Here is a 19,750-nt window from a genome sequence, read left to right on the forward strand (position 1 = left end):
CTGGAGAACAGAGATCTCACCCCACCCCCTTAGACTAGGCAAGTGGTTAGAGTAATTAATGAGCAGTACAGCAAGTCCGACAAAAATTGAAGCTTCTGGTTTCAGTTCTGACTTCAAGAGGAGAGAGGCTTTCTCATGTCCGTTGTTTCTCTTCTTTTTTAAAAAATTTATTTTAGAGAGTAAGAGTGTATTTGTAAGCAGGGGAGAGGGGCGGAGGGAGGGAGGGAGGGAGGGGGAGAGAGAGAGAGAGAGAGAGAGAGAGAGAGAATATCTCAAGCAGGCTCCATGCTCAGCTTTGAGCCTGACGCAGGACTTGATCCCACAACCCTGGGATCATGACCTGAGCTGAAATCAAAAGAGTTAGTCGCTCAACTGACTGAGTCACCCAGCCACCCCCATTGTTTTTCTTCTAATAAGGCAGACTGCTTCATTCACGACCCCTGGTGTAGTAACAGTTCTAGGTTTGCAGGGAGTGGGTTCCCTTTGGTATCCACACTCTTTTCTTGACCAGGCTAGGACTATTCCACTATTACAGAGGGGGCAAATCATTTTTATCACATGCTTGGAAATTAGACTACATAGATTAGTTTTCTGTTGCTGTAGAACAAATTAGCACAAATTTAGCAACTTAAAACAATACACACTTTCTGAGCCCCAGGAGTGTGGGTGCAGCTTAGCTGACTCCTGTGTTCAGGGTCACACAAGGTCACACAAGGTACACTCAGCACTTGTTCTCAACATTTGGAGCTCCGGGTCCTCATTCAGGCTTAAGTGCTTGTTGGCAGAATTCAGTTCCGGGGGCGTAGGTCATAGGATAGCAGCCTGCTTCCTCAAGGCCAGAAGGAGGCCAGAAGGAGGGGGTGCTCTAGTACATGCTGGCCAGGTGAAACCTAGTCAGGAGAGTGACCCCAACACCTCTGGTGTAGCCCATTGGCTGGAAGCAAATCTCACATCCACCTGCAGTGGAGGGAGGAGGGAATTAGGTGGAGCGTGAAAACGGGGATCACCCTAGAGTCTGTTTGCCACACCCCTTTTTAAAAAAAAATATTTTTAATGTTTATTTATTTTTGAGAGAGAGACCTTGAGAGCCAGGGAGGGGCAGAGAGAGAGACAGACAGACAGACAGACAGACACAGAATCCAAAACAGGCTCCAGGCTGTGAGCTCTCAGCACACAGCCAGCTCAATGCGGGGCTCAAACTCACAAACCATGAGATCATGACGTGAGCTGAAGTCGGATGCCCAACTGATTGAGCCACCCAGGTGCCCCTGTCTGCCACACCACATTTTTAAAACAGAAGTGACTTTGCTGAATTCAGTAAAACTAAATTTAGGTTTAGATGGTTACATGGGTTGATTTCAGGCAAAATTCTTTGTTGGTCTGTGGTCATTGCGGGAGGATTGATTAATTTTTTCCAGGCTCTAAGAGAAAACAGCTAGTGGTGTGGCCCCATGGTGAGGCTTTTATACTACTGCCAATTGAACTGAATTGTGTTGGACTGTGAACTATTTGTCCCTCTAATGTAGTGTTTCTTTTTTTTTTTTTTTAAGATTTTATTTCATTTTACTTTTTAAAAAAATTTTTTATTTGAGAGTGAGAGGGCACGAGTGAGCTAGGGGCAGAGAGAGAGAGAGAGAGAAGCAAGGCTCACCCAAAGCGGGGCTCAAGTTCACCTGATGTGGGGCTCGAACTCAAGAACCGTGAGTCATGACCTGAGCCGAAGTCAGATGCTTAAGGACTGAGCCACCCAGGCACCCCTAAAGATTTTACTTTTGAGTAATCCCTACACCCAACATGGGCTCGAACTCACAACCCTGAGATCAAGAGTTGTATGCTTACCAACTAAGCCACCCTCGTGCATGTCTAGTGCAGTGTTTCCTAACTGCTTTTTTTTTTAAATGTTTATTCATTTTTGAGAGAGAGAGAGAGAGAGAGACAGAGAGCAAGCAGGGGAGGGGCAGAGAAGGGAGACACAGAATCCGAAGCAGGCTCCAGGCTCAGAGCTGTCAGCACAGAGCCCCTATGTGGGGCTTGAACTCATGGACCATGAGATCATGACCTGACCCGAAATCAGACACTTAACTGACTGAGCCACCCACCCCTCTTGCCTACTTTTGGTTTTTTATTTTCTTTTGAAAATCTTTTTAGTGTTTTGAAGACCAGTCTTAGGAAAATGCATATACTTTCTGGGCATTCATGAACCTCTACCTTCTGAGAAGTCATCTGTCAACTCAGGATAAAAACCCTGATAAGCTATTCCCTGATAAGTCTGACATTATGTACAGAGCATTTTGATGTTTTACATAATTCTGTTGGTAAAGATTAAAGTTTTTTTTTTAATATAAATATGGGATGATACAAGGGATATTTAATAACAATCTATGATGCAGGTAATATCCATTTTACAGATGAAAAAAACTGGGCTGAGAGAGCTGAGTGGCTGTGATGAGATCACCCCAGTAGTAAATGGCAATGCTAGGATTTGGACCCAGGCAGTTTTACTCCAAAGCTCAAACTTAATCGTCATTCTAGCAAGAGATTTGTATGTGCTCGGTTACTTCCTTGAAAGCTTACCTCTGTATTACCACATGTAAAGGACACTGGACTTGACACTTTGCCTTTCTGTGGTGGAACATTCCATGTAGTATTGGTAGTTTTTCAAGCAGCCCAGAATAATTTTAACTCTATGAAATACTGCTTCTATTCTGACAGTATTCGAGTGCCCTGCTCACTCGTCTGCTGTATTCTTCCCACAGGCATGGGAGACAGCATAGCATCATGCCTTCCAAAGTCAACTACCAGGCGAACATCTGGGCTCTGAAGGAGGAGGGCTGTACACATGTCATAGTGACCACAGCTTGCGGTTCTTTGAGGGAGGAGATTCAACCTGGTGATATCGTCATTATCGATCAGTTCATCGACAGGTGAGCAGATCATTGAAGATGCTTTAGGCTCATGTAAGATCATTCCCAGCTCAAATGGACATTTGGTGGGTACCTGGGAGAGATGCGGAGGGCAGGCCCACAGACTTGCTCTAAGCTTTTCATTGTGGGAGTTTTAAACATCTGCAAAACAGAATAAGAATCTCTCCGGTTACCAGTTCCCAGCTTTGCCATATATCAGTTCACTACAGCCTGTAACTTGAAAAGATAAGGACTCTGTTAGAAACAAGCAAATCACTTAATATTTCCTTAGTATTAGCAGTCTAGACAGTGCTCCCCTCTTCTCTACCATCTTAGAGACTTTTGTTAAGTTGGTTTGTTCAAATACGGGTCCAGAGGGGGGGTCCACTCATACATGCATGAGCTAATAATGTTTCATCCACCTCCTTTTTTCCTTTTTCTTGTTATTCTGTAGTGTCCCCCGTCTGGATTTTACTGTCTGCATCCTTAAGTGTCACTTAGGGTGTTCCCCTGTGTCCTGTGTTTGTTGTAAACCAGTGGGTAGCTCTGGAGGCCTGATAAGAACCAGGTTCAAATTCTTGGCAAGAACCCTCCCTTCCGCGTTGTACCAGCAGGCACGTGATATCTGCTTGTCTTTACACGGTGTTAAGATTGATCAGTTGGTTCAGGAACTACGGACTTCTTTGTATTTAATTGCACAAGTAATTTATAACTGTCCTTTACCAAAAAAATTCAGTAGTAATAGACTGCCAAGCTCCTGGGCTTTTTCTGGACTTAGAAATAGTTAAAGAGGTCACAAGGGAGAATGGGTGGTCTCCTAGGGATTCCTGCCTGCTGCACCCTGCCCCCCTACAATTCGTGGTGAAAAGAACCACCTCCCAAGGTGTTTTGGATGGAGACAGGTGGCTGTGCTCTGCACCTTGAGTCAATGATGGGGAGAAGTAGCAGAGTGGAAGCCATTTGGTGGCTCCTACTGGAGTCCCCAGACCATGACCTGTGTCTATCACTCCCTTCCCATCTGCTCTGTCTGAGTTTACTACACCCAGACACCTCTCATACCTCTTCTATGCAAGGAAAGTTTATTCAGTCTGGTTCTCTGTGTCTTCTGCCTGCCAGGGATCTGTTCTAGTTAGAGTCCATCAGAAGTATTCTTGATTATTCCCTGATGGAGTGAAACTGTTAGGTTGAACTACATGAAATTGACCATTCTCTAGGTCAGAAATGGTTGAATATCAGCAGTTTCATGTGGCTCCACCTAACAAATAATGGGGGTAGACGAAAATCATTACATGACCTTCATGTATCATTTTTCCTATCATTTTTTCAGCACCTGACACCATATGTTTATTATTCATCTTTCCCTCTAGAATATAGGCCATGTGAGGGTAAAGACCCTATCTGCCACTTTTATCCCTAATACTCAAAACAGTGCATGGCCTGTAGTTGCTCCGTGAGTATTTATTTTTAAAGTTTCTTTTCTTTATTTTGAGAGAGAGCGCAAGAGCGTGAGTGCATGAATAGGGGAGGGGCAGAGAGGGGGAGAGAATCTCAAGCAGGCTCCACTGTCAGCGCAGAGCTGGACACGGGGCTCGATATCACAAACTGTGAGATCATGACCTGAGTTGCAATCTAGAGTCGGACACTTAACCGACTGAACCAGCCAATCAGTATTGTTTAGCAATTGCATGAACGTGATTGTTCGAAGGAAGAGAGAGGTTGGAATTCTTGATCAAAATCTCTATGGTTGTCAAGAGTCCCTGTGCTTGGAGGTAATGACTTGAGAAAATGGCTGTAATATGCTTGTGTTTAATAAAGCAGAGTACATGGGATGCCTGACTAGCTCAGTCAGTAGAGAGCATGGGACTCTTGACTTCAGGGTGGTGAGTTCAAGTCCCACATTGGGTGTGGGGCCTACTTAAAAAAAAAAGTATAGCAGAGTATAAAACTCCATATTCAGACTGATCCAAATTTATTAAGTATCATAGATGGTGCTGGAAAGAAATGTCTGACTTGGGCATTAAGCCTTGGATTAATTTGTTACTTAGATGGTGTAACTGTGGTGTTTGCCAGATATTTTCCTCACATATAGCAAATGTAGATGTTTCCCATACTGGCTCTTTCAAGAAAGCAGTTGGGGTGATGGAGAAGAGAAAGAGAACAAGCGTTGCCCTTGTATGTGGTTTCATTCCGTCGTAGCACTCCTTAGCTGTGTAACCTTAACACCTTCTGATACCTGTTTTCTTTTATGTGAAGTGTGGATAACCTGACTCCTTGCTCTTACCTTGGAAATTCAGAGTCTAGCAAGTGCCTTTTATCCAGCACGTACTCCCTTCCCAGTACTTGGGTGCCATTATTGTGCTTGTGGCATGTTGGTTGGGTGGGTCTGTAGTTAACATTATTTGGTAACAATAGAAGAGACTTTCTCTTAAGGGACTATCATTTAGAAGAAATCTGAAGTTTTATGTTGATGACATATTGCAATGATGACATTTTGGATTTATTGGGCTAGATAAGATACTAGCAGCTAATTTTACTTATTTCTTTTACTTTTTTTTTAATGTGTTAGAAAACGTAAAATGACTAAGTGGCTTGTATTATACTGCTATTGGACAGTGTTTCTGAATAATGCTGCCACTAGCTGGGCCAGTTAACCAAGCTGAGTCACTGTGAGTAGGTTTATGTCATAGGAGAGGAGAATCGGTACTTTTTGCCTTATGAGTAATGGCCTTCGTGTATTTAAGGTAAACCTTGGTGTGTTCAGGCAGGCACCTGATGCGTTCTCTGGGTGATGACCTCCGACGCAGAATGGTGAGTGAGCGGCTGTGCTGTTTGTAGCTTGAGGTTCCCGTAGCCGCCCACCCAGCCTCAGCTTGGGTGACAAAATTGCAACATTCTGCAAAGCCACCCAGTGGGTGATAGCCATGGGGACAGGAGCCCTGGATTATGAGGTTTTCTCTTGGCTCTGTTTATCCTCAGCCAAATCAGCAGCCCGTTGCCCTCTCTTAAATCCAGGTTGAGCCCCACATTGCTTAGGCTCTTTCTCTCTGCACTACATATGGATTCTTCTACAGGGACTGATCTAGAAACATATTTTTGCTTACTGCTGTCACTTTGTCGGCACATTATCTTAGAAAAAATATCCTTGTCCTAAAGTGGTCATCAGAGGATTAAGTGGGAGTGTTTGTTTTTTTTTTTAATTTTTTTTTCAACGTTTTTTATTTATTTTTGGGACAGAGAGAGACAGAGCATGAACGGGGGAGGGGCAGAGAGAGAGGGAGACACAGAACCGGAAACAGGCTCCAGGCTCCGAGCCATCAGCCCAGAGCCCGACGCGGGGCTCGAACTCCCGGACCGCGAGATCGTGACCTGGCTGAAGCCGGACGCTTAACCGACTGCGCCACCCAGGCGCCCCAAGTGGGAGTGTTTTAATATCCCCAACAGAAACTTGTGATAAAGAATCAGGAAGGAGTAGTGTGGCTATTCTTACTTAATAGATGGCAGAACTAAAACATGTCATTTTCTCTGCCGTCCATAGAAAAAGTGCCCAGCATAGAGAAAACCACCACCAGCGTGGCTTATCAGCCAAGCCTACCTTAGAGGCCATTAAGGTTAAGAGTGACAGCAGGCTCTGATTTTATGGTGGTTTTTAAAATGTTAGATTTCTACCCTAAAAATGGAATACACCCTTAAAGGAGTATGATGGACTAGAAGCTCTTTTAAGAAAATAAGCTCATTGTCCTCTTTTTTTTTTTTTTTTAAGTTTATTTATTTATTTTGAGAGAGATGCATGAGTTAGGGAAGGGCAGAGAGAGAAGAAGAGAGAGAGAATCCCAAGCAGGCTCCACACTGTCACCGCAGAGCCCCGTGTGGGGGTCGAACTCACAAGCTGTGAGATCGTGACCTGAGCTGAAACCAAGAGTTGGATGCTTAACCGACCGAGCCACCCAGGTGCCCCAAGCTCATTGTCTTCTGAAAGTAATTTTTTTCTCTCCAGCTGTGTTCCAGCCTGTGAAAAGTTGAAAGCCTGGGCCTGAGAGAAGGGGAATCCTGGGTGTGGCTGACATGGAGAGAGCAGGACAGCAGACAGGTGGGGAGGGGAGTGGCTCCAAGTATTTTTGGAGTGTGTGCAGTCATGCATCTCTTTCTCAGACATGCAAAGAAATGCCTTAGCAAATATTTAAAGTGAAAATAATATCTTGTGCTTATGATTAGGGCAGCTGTGGAAAGCAAAATGGATGATCTAGAATTTAAATACCAGAAGAATGTGTTGGTTTTGTCATTTTCCTATTCTTCCTACACGGTGACAGGTTTCTTCACTCTTCCCTTGCCCTGGGTCCTGGGCTTCAGGCACAACGCTTTTCACAAACCAGTTACAAATGGCGTTCTACAAGTACTGAGAACTTGTAGGAGGTTTGTCCACAGTAAGTTTTTTCAGTGCCTCATGCCTTCTGATGGAACTGGGTTTGATTGATCCATTTCTTCTACCTTGATGGAGGTTCTTGTTGTCAGAGCCACAGGTCATTTGACAGTTCGGGATAAAACATGGTTAAGAATGGGACTTGTTTCACTCCTTGACGGTCATTCCATGGTCATTCCTTTGAACTAGGGAAGGAATTTGATCTTTCTGTCTGTCTTAAGAGACTGTTGAGAGGCTGTTTATACTTTAAAAGGATCTCACAAGGGAGATGCTCCGAGATTCATAATTTGGGGGTTCTTCTGTGATGCAAACCCTTGTGTGTATAGCGTATACCTGTCACCCCGAACTACTGACTCTCCATGTCGTGCCTGGTACACATGGGTAGAGGATTCCAGCAGTTCCATACATGACTCTTCTTCTCTTCACCATCAATCCTGATAGTTACTGAAAGGAATTGAATTCTCTATATGTGGGTACGCTATTTGGAAAGATACCCACGTTCTATTAAGTTTTTGTTTGGTTTTTTTTTTGTTTGTTTGTTTTTTAAGATGCAGATTAGTAGGACCCATTAAACTGCTATAGCTATCAGAACTATCTCGAGCTGGGGCTAGCAAACATCTGTGAAGGACAAAGATGAGATTCTTACTTTCTAATAGTGGCTTTTATCAGGAACGTTATGCAGATAAGGACTTTTTTTTTTAAACAATAAGAAAAATACAATAAAAATTTTGAGATGAAAAAGAGGGTGTGATTCCTACTGCCAGATGTTTTCTGCAAAATGCTGTTAACATGTTAGCCTGTTACGTTTGAGGCCCCCAGTTAGGTTCTGGTGGAGAATGCAGTGGGAAAAGCCCCAGCTTAGAAGTGAGAACGTCCAGAATTGTTCCCTGGCTTTGCCCCCAAACTCTTGTGTCACTGAGTGTCCTCATCTGCAAAATGAGGGTGCTGGATTGGTTCTTGAGTTGATAGCCTCCCTCTTCCTAGCGTTCTTTTTTCACTACGTCAGGGAAAGGTTTGAGTAATGTGGCTGCGATGCTTGCTTGCTTACTCATCAGGAAAGTCCCGCTGTAAACACAGTGGTAAGGGATTATGTCAGTTTATTTCCCCCTCCCAAAGCCCTGGGCTTCCCCCCTTGAGGTCATTGTTTGAACGGGCCCCTGCCAAGGACTGACCCGGAGGTTGAGGTGTGCTCTGCTGTCCATTATATCACCAGTCTTTGAACTTCTGGGGCATGGCGTGGATTTTTATCGGTACTAATGGGGCTTCTGGTAAAGGATTGCACAGGAAGCCCTCCCTTAGCCCTTTTTCCATGCCCGTGAGCAGCTGTTTCAAACCCTGACTGCTTCCTGCCCCTCTCCTTCACTCTTAGTTGAGAGTATTACTTCTTTATGAAAAAACAGAAGCTATTAGGCATAACTTACCATGTTCCTTCCCCCTCCCTCTCACCAGTTACTTGCGTGCCCAGCCTTTACCATCTTCCTGCCCACCTGTCCAGGAAGCAGGGGCAGCTATACCCATGTTCCCGAGAGTTTCCTCATTCTGCTCCACAACCTAGTTCTCTTATTACTGCCTCGCTTCATAGCCCTTCTCTTATTAAAAATGCTGATAAGCTCCCAATTTGGGGGTTATTACCAAGTGCCACAAATCCCTTAATCCTGTTCACCACATACAAGTGTAATTTTCTCAGTTTATGGTTGAAGAGACTTAAAACTCAAAGATACTAGTCATTACTCTCTAGTAAGTGGGACCCATGGAGTTTGAAGTCCAGTTAGCATCCAGAGCCTGTGACCTCACCCACCCTTCCCACACAGACTTCCCAGCTGCACCTTCCCCCTTCAGATCCCACTGGCCACTAGATACAGGACAGGGTCCCAGAGATACCTCACACTTTGTAATTCAAGATTAAATTACCCCCCTTGGATGTCTTCTAACCCCACACTCTCACCCCACCTCAGCTCTTCCTTCCCTGCTTGGAAAATTCCTAAGTTGATCATACCCATGGTGCTGCCTCAACCTGGCAGTCAGTGCCATGGCTCTGGGTCACCCCTGCATGGAGAGTCCATCCTCAGGTCATACCTGTGCGTGCTTTGAACCACCCTCTGTTCTCTGTCAACCACTTCCCTCATATCCCTCCTTCTCTCCAGTGTGTCTCCTGCAAAGCTGGTTTCCAGACTACTCCCAGAAAATAGAACAGAGACAAAGACATGATCAGAAAAGTGCTGGAAACAAAGCATCCACTACTCTCTGGGAGCACTCGCTTAGGGTTGTCACACAGTGGTGATTAGTACCAGCTCAGACCCACAGGGCTGAGTTAACAATACAGCCTGGGGAGAAGGAATGTCCTAATAAGCTCTTTGTTTGGGAGGGGCCAAGATGGCGGAGCAGCATGGAAGGGTTTTTTGCCTCTCTCATCCCTGAAATGCAGCTAGATCAACACCAAACTATTTTGCACACCTAAAAACTGATCTGAGGATTAACACAACAGGCTGCACAACTTGAAGCACAGAACTTGGCAGTTACATGGCACGCAGAAGTGAACTAGGGGAGAGAGAAGCCGTAGAGGGTAGAGAGCTGATTTTGCTTGCGGAGAGATGATGGGGACTGGGGTGGGGGAGAGAATACAGGAAAAGCACTCCCCCCGAAAGCAGCTGGAGAGAAAGAGAAAGAGTGGAAACACCTCTAAGGGGCTTAACAAGAAAGGGAGAAAGGAGAAAATACAAAGAAGAGGGTTTAAATACCGTTAAGACACTATAAACAGGGGAGTGCAGAGTCTGAAACTCCACAGCTTGATACCTGTTGGAGCTCTAGTGGGAAAGGTGAATTCCTAGGAGCAGACAGCAGGGTCTGAGGGGTCCTCAGGCCACATGGGGAGAAGTGGTTCCCCTGCTGAGAGGACATTTGGTAGAGGTTGTGCGGCCTCCCTGCAGGCAAAGGTCCCAGTGGACCCCGGAGAACAGCCACATTTGCTGGTGTTGGAACAAGGATGTTAAAGGTGAAGCCTGGCACCAGATGTGTGTTGTGATTTACCATAATCCCTGGAATGCTGCTGCTACACGATCTGAACTTTTTCTGGGGCAGGCTGGCACGTGGCCATTGCTCAGTGAGACCCTCCCCCAGAGGATTGGAGTGGGTCAAAGCCACAGGGCCCTCAGAAGTGAGGGGTTTGGAAACACAGCTCCGAGATAAAGCTCAGGAGGGAGGTGCCGCCTGGCAGGCTGATGGCTTGGTCAAGGACAGTGTAGAAGAGGGGAGTGGACGGGAGCCGGAGACAAAGGAGGGGCGTTTGATTGCCTGTTGGGGAGAGCACAGAGTTCTGATACCAGAGACTGGGTAGCTGGGTGACACCATTTTCACCCTTCCTGTGCATGCACCACAAATGATCCACCCTGGTAAACTCAGCACCATCTAGTGGAGAACAGAGCCATTGTACCAAACCCCATCCAACTGTGCCAACTGTGCTCTAGAGGAACACCACACATCTCTGCCTGCTTAGTTTAGACCATAAAGTGCTTCATAGTTTGACTTCCAAGAGAAACTGGACATAATTCCAATCATATTTCATTCTGTTGGTCCATCTTTTGAATTTTTTTTCTTCTCTTATTCTCGAATACATAAAGAGAAAAACTTATTTTTATTTTCCATATTAATAAAAATTTTTCTTTAATTTTTTCTACTATACTTTTACTTTTTTGTAAATTTTTTAGTTCTATTTTACTTCGTCATTCCATTTTATTCTTTTTTATTGTATTTATGTTTTTAAATTTTCAAACATTTTCCTTTGTTCCTTTTTTTCTTTTCCTCCCTTTTTTCTCTATTCTGTCCAGCTTCTTTCAACAACTAGACCAAAACACACCTAGGATCTTCAGTTCTTTATTTGATTTTGTGGTGTTTTTAATTTTTCAATTTTTATTTTATTAATTCTTTTTCTTCCTCCAAAATGACAAAATTCACCCCAAAAGAAAGACCAGGAAGAAATGACAGTCAGGGACTTAATCAGCACAGATACAAGCAAGATGTCTGAACCAGAATTTAGAATCATAATAATAAGAATACTAGCTAGGGTTGAAAAAAGCATAGAATCCCTTTCTGCAGAGACAAAAGAAGTAAAATCTAGTCAGGACAAAATTAGAAATGCTATAACTGAGATGCAATCTCGAATTGATGTCACAAGGGCAAGGATGAATGAAGCAGAACAGCGTATCAACGACATAGAAGACAAATTTATGTAGAATAATGAAGCAGAACAAAAGAGGGAAACTAAGGCAAACTAAGGCATTATAAGGCATGATATAAGAATTAGAGAACTCAGTGACTCATTAAAAAGGAGTAACATCCGAATCATAGGGGTACTAGAAGATGAAGAGAGAGAAAAAGGGGTAGAAGGCTTATGTGAGCAAATCATAGCAGAAAACTTTACTAACCTGGGGAAAGACACAGACCTCCAAATCCAGGAAGCACAGAGAACCCCCTTTAGATTCAACAAAACCCAATCATCAACAAGGCATATCATAGTCAAATTCACAAAATAGACAAGGAAAGAATCATGAAAGCAGCAAGGGAAAAAGAGTCCTTAACCTACAAGGGAAGACAGATCAGATTTGCAATAGACCTATGTACAGAACTTGGCAGGCCATAAAGGAGTGGCAGGATATATTTATTGTGCTGAATCAGAAAAATATGTAGCCAAGAATTCTTTATCCATCAAGGCTGTCATTCAAAATAGAAGGAGAGATAAAAAAAAATGCCCAAACAAAAACTAAAGGAGTTTGTGACCACTAAACCGGCCCTGTAAGAAATTTTAAGGGGGAACTCTCTGAGGGGAGAAAAGATGAAACAAAACAAAACAAAAAAGCAACAAAGACTAGAAATGACCTGAGATCACCACCAGAAACTCCCAACTCTACAGGCAACATAATGGCAATAAATTCATATCTTTCAGTACTCACTCTAAATATCAATGGACTAAATGCTCAATCAAAAGACATAGGGTAACAGAATGGATAAGAAAAGAAAATCCATCTATATGTTGTTTACAAGCAACCCATTTTAGACCTAAAGACACCTGCAGATTGAAAGTAAGGGGATGGAGAATCATCTATCATGCTAATGGTTGCCAAAAGAAAGCCATAGTAGCCATACTTATATCAGACAATCTAGATTTTAAAATGAAGACTAACGAGATAAAGAAGGGCATTTTATCATGATTAAGGAGTCTATCCACCAAGAAGAGCTAACCATTGTAAACATTTATGCTCCAAATGTTGGAGCCCCCAAATTTATAAATCAGTTAATCACAAACATACAGAAACTCATTGATAATAATACCATAATAGTAGGGGACTTCAGTACCCTACTTACAGCAATGGACAGATCACCTAAACAGAAAATCAGCAAGGAAGCAACAGCTTTGAATGACACACTGGACCAGATGGACTTAGCAGATATTATTCAGAACATTTCATCCTGAAGCAGCAGAATATACATTCTTCTCGAGTATTCTCCAGAATATATCACATATTGGAACACAAATCAGCCCTCAACAAGTACAAAAAGATTGAGATCATACCATGCATATTTTAGACCTCAACACTGTGAAACTTGAAATCAACTACAAGAAAAAATCTGGAAGACAACAAATACTTGGAGACTAAAGAACATCCTACTAAAGAATGAATGGGCTAACCAAGAAGTTAAAAAGGAAATTAAAAAGCACATGGAAGCCAATGAAAATGATAACACCACAACTCAAAACCTGTGGGATGCAGCAAAGGCAGTCATAAGAGGGAAGTATATCCAGGAAGCAATCCAGGCCTTCCTAAAGAAGGAAGAAGGGTGTCAGATACACAAGTTAACCTTAAACCTTGAAGAGCTGGAAAAAGAACAGCTAATAAAACCCCAAACCAGCAGAAGATGGGAAATAATAAAGATTAGAACAGAAATCAATGCTAACAAAACCGAAAGAAACCGTAGAACAGGTCAGTGAAACCAGGAGCTGGTTCTTTGAGAGAATTAAAAAAATTGATAACCCCCTAGCCACTTTGATCAAAAAGAAAAAAGGACCCAAATAAATGAAATCAAGAATGAAAGAGGAGATATCACAACCAACACTGCAGAAATACAAACAATAAGAGAATATTACGAGCAATTATACGTCAAGAAATTGGGCAATGTGGAAGAAATGGACAAATTCCTAGAAACATAAGCTACCAAAACTGAAACAAGAAGAAACAGAAAATTTGAACAGACCCATAACCAGTAAAGAAATCAAATTAGTAATCAAAAGTTTTCCAAAAACAAGAGTCCACGTCTTTCCAGAAGAATTCTCCCAAACATTTAAAGAAGAGTTAACACCTAGTTTTTTGAAGTTGTTCCACAAAATAGAAATGGAAGGAAAACTTCCAAACTCATTCTATGAAGCCATCATTACCTTGATTCCAAAACCAAACAAAGACTCCACTAAAAAGTAGAACTACAGACTAATTTCCCTGATGAACATGGATGCAAAAATCCTCAACAAGATACTAGCCAACCGGATCCAACAATACATTAAAAAAAATTATTCATCATGAGCAAGTGGGATTTATACCTGAGATGCAGGGCTGTTTCAATATCTGCAAAACAATCAATGTGATATATCCTATCAATAAAAGGACAAGAACAATATAATCCTTTCAATAGATGCAGAGAAAGCATTTGACAAAGTGTAGCATCCTTTCTTGATAAAAAACCTCAGGAAGGTAGGGATAAAGGGATCATACTTCAAGATCTTAAAAGCCGTATATGAAAGACCCACCACTAATATCATTCTCAATGGGGAAAAACTGAGCACTTTCCCCCTAAGGTCAGGGAAGGACAGATATGTCCACTCTCACCACTGTTATTCAGCATAGTATTTGGAAGTCCTAGCCTCAACAATCAGACAACACAAAAGAATAAAAGGCATCTGATACAGCAAGGAGGAAGTCAAACTTTCACTCTTTGCAGACAACATGATACTCTATATGGAAAACCCAAAAGATTCCGCCAAAAACTTCTAGAACTGATCCATGAATTCAGCAGTCGCAGGATATAAAATCAATGCACAGAAATTGGTTTCATTTCTATACATCAGTAACGAAGCAACAAAAAGAAATCAAGGAATCAATCCCATTTACAATTGCACCAAAACCCATAAAATACCTAGAAATAAACCTAACCAAGGAGGTAAAAAATCTATACACTGAAAACTATAGCAAGCTTATGAAAGAAATTGAAGACACAAAAAAATGGAAAAATATTCCATGCTTATGGATTGGAAGAACAAATAGTGTTCAAATATCAATACTATCCAAAGCAATCTACATATTTAACACAATTGCTATCAAAATAACACTAGCATTCCTCACAGAGCTAGAACAATCTTAAAATTTGTATGGAACCAGAAAAGTCCCTGAATAGCCAAAGCAATCCTGAAAACCAAAGCTGGAGGCATCACAATCCTGCACTTCAAGATGTATTACAAAGCTGTAATCATCAAGACAGTATGGTACTGGCACAAAAACAGACACTCAGATCAATAGAACAGAATAGAAAACGCAGAAGTGGACCCACAGATGTGTATGGCCACCTAATCTTTGACAAAGCAAGAAAGAATATTCAGTGGAATGTAGACAGTCTCTTCAGCAAGTGGTGCTGGGAAAACTGGACAGTGACATGTAGAAAAATGAACGTGGACCACTTCCTTACACCATACACAAAAATTAACTCAAAATGGATGAAGGACCTAAACGTAAGACAGGAAGCCATCAAAATCCTTGAAGAAAGCAGGCAAAAACCTCTGACCTTGGCTGCAGCAACTTCTTACTTAACACGTCTCTGGAGGCAAGGGGAACAAAAGCAAAAATGAACTATTGGGACCTCATCAAGATAAAAAGCTTCTGCACAGGGAAGGAAACAATCAGCAAAACTAAAAGGCAACCAAGGGAATGGGAGAAGATATTTACAAATGACATATCAGATAAAGGGTTAGTATCCAAAATCTCCAAAGAATTGATCCCAACTCAACACCCAAGAAATAATCCAGTGAGGAAATGGGCAAAAGACATGAATAGACACTTTTGCAAAGAAGATATCCAGATGGCTAAGAGACACATGAAAAAATGCTCAACATCACTCATCATCAAGGAAATACAAATTAAAACTGCAATGAGGTACCACCTCACACCAGTCAGAATGGCTAATATTAACAACTCAGGCAACAACACGTGTTGGCGAGGACCTGGAGAAAGAGGAACCCTTTTGTACTGCTGGTGGGAATGCAAACTGGTACAGCCTCTCTGGAAAAGAGTAAGGATGTTCCTCAAAAAATTAAAGATAGGGGCGCCTGGGTGGCTCAGTCGGTTAAGTGTCTGACTTCGGCTCAGGTCATGATCTCGCTGTCTGTGAGTTCTAGCCCCGCGTCGGGCTCTGTGCTGACAGCTCAGAGCCCAGAACCTCCTTCAGATTCTGTGTCTCCCCCTCTCTCTGCCCCTCCCATGCCCATGCTCTCTCTCTGTCTCTCAAATGTTAAAAAAAATTAAAAAAAAAAAATTAAAGATAGAACTACTCTATGACCCAGCATTACACTACTAGGTATTTATCCAAAGGATACAGTTGTGCTATTTTGAAGGGGCCACATGTGCCCCCAATGTTTATAGCAGCACTTTTGACAATAGCCAAAGTATAAAAAGAGCCCAAATGTCCTTTGACAGATGAATAGATAAAGAAGAAGTGGTATATATGTACAATGGAGTATTCCTCAGCAGTCAAAAAGAATGAAATCTTGCCATTTGCAGTTACATGGATTGAACTAGAGGGTATTATGCTAAGTGAAGTCATAGACAAATACCATATGATTCCGCTCATATGTGGAATTTAAGATACAGAACAGATGAACATAAGGGAAGGGAAGCAAAAATAATGTAAAAATAGGGAGGGGGACAAAGAGACTGTTATATACAGAGAACAAACTGAAGGTTGCCAGAGGGGTTGTGGGTCAGGGAATGGGCTAAATGGGCAAGGGGCATTAAGGATGACACTTGTTGGGATGAGCACTGGGTGTTATACATAGGGGATGAATCACTGGAATCTACTCCTGAAATCATTATTGCACTAAATGCTAACTAACTTGGATGTAAATTTAAAGAAATAAATAAAATTAAAAAAAAAAAAAAAGCTCTTGTAGAAGAACTCAGCTCTTCCTGTAATTTGATGTAATTTTTTCCTAGTTCCTTTTGTCATCGATGCCAATGATCTTTGACATATATCTGGTCACCTTTGTGGTAGTTTCTTCCATTGCCTTTGTGCGTAGTATCCCTGCCCATTTCCCTCTCCCCAGTGAGTTATTAATGTTTATAAATGATTATAAACATGAAGTTATTTCTGTGTAATTCTGAAGTGAAATAAAATATTAAGCTCCCCCCCACATGTCAGGTGCTGTTAGGTCCTGGATAATTAACTCACATAGTTATTGCTGGTAGAGATTGTTAGAACTCTTCTTAAAAGGCAGTCTGGGGGCGCCTGGGTGGCTCGGTCGGTTAAGCGTCCAACTTCCGCTCAGGTCATGATCTCGCGGTCCATGAGTTCGAGCCCCGCGTTGGGCTCTGTGCTGACAGCTCAGAGCCTGGAGCCTGTTTCAGATTCTGTGTCTCCCTCTCTCTGACCCTCCTCTGTTCATGCTCTGTCTCTCTCTGTCTCAAAAATAAATAAACGTTAAAAAAAAAAAATTAAAAAAAAAAAAGGCAGTTTGACTTCTTATTAAGGTTTAAAGTATGCATGTCTTTCCAACCAGCCTTTCCCTTTTGTAGTTTGCAGTCCTAAGAATAAAAGCAGCAAATTTTTCTAAACACATACCAGGATATATGTATATTGTTTCCCGGGTGAGCAGCCTAAAGCAGTGGTTGACAGCCATCCTGTGGAATGTCGTGAAGTTGCAAACAGGATCTTGTAAAGCTACATACATTGACCTGGAGTGATGTCCATGATACTTTACAGCAAAACAAAGCTGCTTTTGTAGTCGTAACATGTTCCTAGTACTGCTAATTATCACAGCACTGGAAAGCATCTCCTACAGATGAGAAAACTGAGACCCAAAGAGATTGTTACTCATCACCTGTGTCGGAGTCGAGATTTTGTTCTTGGCTACTGCTCTGCATCCTCTGTTTAGCAAGACCTCATGAAAAGTCCAGAATAAGAAGGGAAACTGTTAGCTATTTATTGAGCAGTATTGCCTCCTCATTGGGATATAAACATCATTGGGTTTTCTCCTTTTCTGTAGCACCATAAGCACTCATTAGATCAGAGCAATAGTGGGATCTTCATGACCTTTGTCCAAATTTAGAAGGTTTCGGTTTCTTCTGATTAATAGAGCAGACTCCGACATGGCCTAATTTGTTGCCATTCACATCAGAATTTCCTCTACTTCTACCCACTGCAGTTTTAAATACTATCTTGCTTTCCCGTGTGCCCTACCTTTCTTTTCCAGATAAGAACTCTTGACCCAAGTCTTCTAGGATTTGATCCTTCACTTATAAACGTGCTCATGACAATGCTGTTCACAAATATGTGTGTGTACACCTACACACATATATACTCCTAGAAATTGAGAAGGCTCATTCTTAATCCTGTTGATCTTAAAATTATGCATGTTTCCTAAGATATAAATAACCCTTCTGATTTAATCAGTTGGTGACTTGGCCCTTTTTTTTTTTTTTTTTTTTTTTGTTGCCATCTTTACCTGTTTGTATACTTTTCAGATTTTTAATTTAAATTGTCTCTGGTGTTGTAATATGTGCTAAAACTAAAATGCTATCCAACAGTCTTGTGTTTTAAAGCATTTAAAGAGTAATGCATATTTGTAATGGAATAAAATGAAAATGGTAGAGGAGAGCATATGGTAGAAAGTGACACCCTCCTATGTTTCCAGTGGGTGTATGCCTTGCTACAGCCCTTTGAAAAGCAGTTTGGTAAGATCTATTAAACTTGAAAAGTGTGTGGCCTTTGACCGAAACAGTTCCTTTTCTTGGTTTTTTGAGAACTGTGTACAAGGTAGCTCATGCAGAGATACTGGTTGTACCCTTTTTAATTACCCATTTTTTGTATAATAAATATACTGGCCTATCTGTGGCTTTCTATTTAGCACTTTAAACAAATAGATTTTTATGTCCTGATCTAGAAAAATCGTCGAGATGTACCATTAACTAAAAAAAAGAGATATTGTTAACTAAATCAAACATTTTGTGAGTCCATATTATATACATTTATATATTCTTTAACACAAAGAAAATACATTTGTATGACTGTAGGAATTCTAGAAAAAGAAGTTTTTCTTTTTATTCTATTCTAGTTCACAACATGCGGTTTTCCCTTTTCACCATCTCTCTTAGCTTTCCATACCTGTAGTCAGATATCATCACGTTCTTCCTAACAGCTATACACTCTTCCATTGTTGGGTATGTGATTTATTTAAGTTGCCTTCTAAGTGAGAAATTTGTTTTCAGTTTCCTGTTTGTATTAACTGGTTCAGTTAACATTGGTGTGTCCAGTTATCTTTGTATTTGTGTGAACATCCCTATAGGATAAATTGCTAGCACAGCTTCTGGGCGTCAAGGTGGCTGTGACAGACCTACATAGAACACCTCCACTTTCCCTCAGAGCCCAGGCTGTAATGAAAGGAGGGACTGGGAGGTTTTTTTGTTTCATTTTGGTTTCTCAGAAACTGAGTTTGTCTCTGCCCATGCACATTATTGTTTGGATATCTTTTAAGTGATGTGGGTGAAATCATTTCCCCAAAGCCATGCTCCTTATGAGTAGTCGTTGGTCCTGCTTTGCCAGTATATTAATTGACTCATGTTCCTGCATGCTGAGGCCTGTTGGGGACATGTGCCTCCTCAGAGATGTGCAGTTAGGTTTGCTTCTGCTGTAGGACAAGTTGTTTGCAACTCAGCATTTCTTCAAAGGAAAATTATTAACAAATGACTGTCTTATGGCTGATTTAAGAGTCTTGATTCAGAAACAACCTACCAGTCCGTCTTTTTCTAGGCTTTTCCCTATTCTGTGTGTGAAAGTGCCCAGTGTTCTCTCCTTGGCAGTCTTGAAGTCATTTTTCTTGCCAGTACACAACACAATTTTGCCTCCTTCACTCTACCATGGGCAGTTTTTTGTTTGTATCTACACGTAACGTCTCTTAGCATGTATCTGGGTTTGATAGCCTCACACGGTTTTTTGTGCACCTTTGCCTTGAGGTCCACACACACGTCAGGCTCTGAGGTTGGCACGTGGCAAGTACAGAAGTAGATTTTCCCTGAACAGTAGTTGCTAGTGCTGAGTACTTGCTTCATGTGTCTCATTCAGTCTTCACATCAACCTTGGAAGGCAGGTGGTATTACTTACTTCTCATTCTGAATATGAGAAA

At 41.8% G+C, this 19,750-nt stretch overlaps 1 protein-coding gene across 1 annotated transcript in view; it reads left to right on the forward strand.

Moving 5' to 3' along the window:
* The window catches only part of LOC115499481 (methylthioadenosine phosphorylase), a 48,862-nt gene that overhangs the window by 11,184 nt on the left and 17,928 nt on the right, over positions 1–19,750 (forward strand). Inside the window, exon 4 of the mRNA XM_030293414.2 lies at positions 2,757–2,924. Within this exon, the coding sequence (XP_030149274.1) occupies positions 2,757–2,924 (168 nt within the window). The remainder of the gene's footprint in view (positions 1–2,756; positions 2,925–19,750) is intronic.

This window comes from Lynx canadensis, chromosome D4, assembly GCF_007474595.2.
Source record: "Lynx canadensis isolate LIC74 chromosome D4, mLynCan4.pri.v2, whole genome shotgun sequence".
Lineage (NCBI taxonomy): Eukaryota > Metazoa > Chordata > Mammalia > Carnivora > Felidae > Lynx > Lynx canadensis.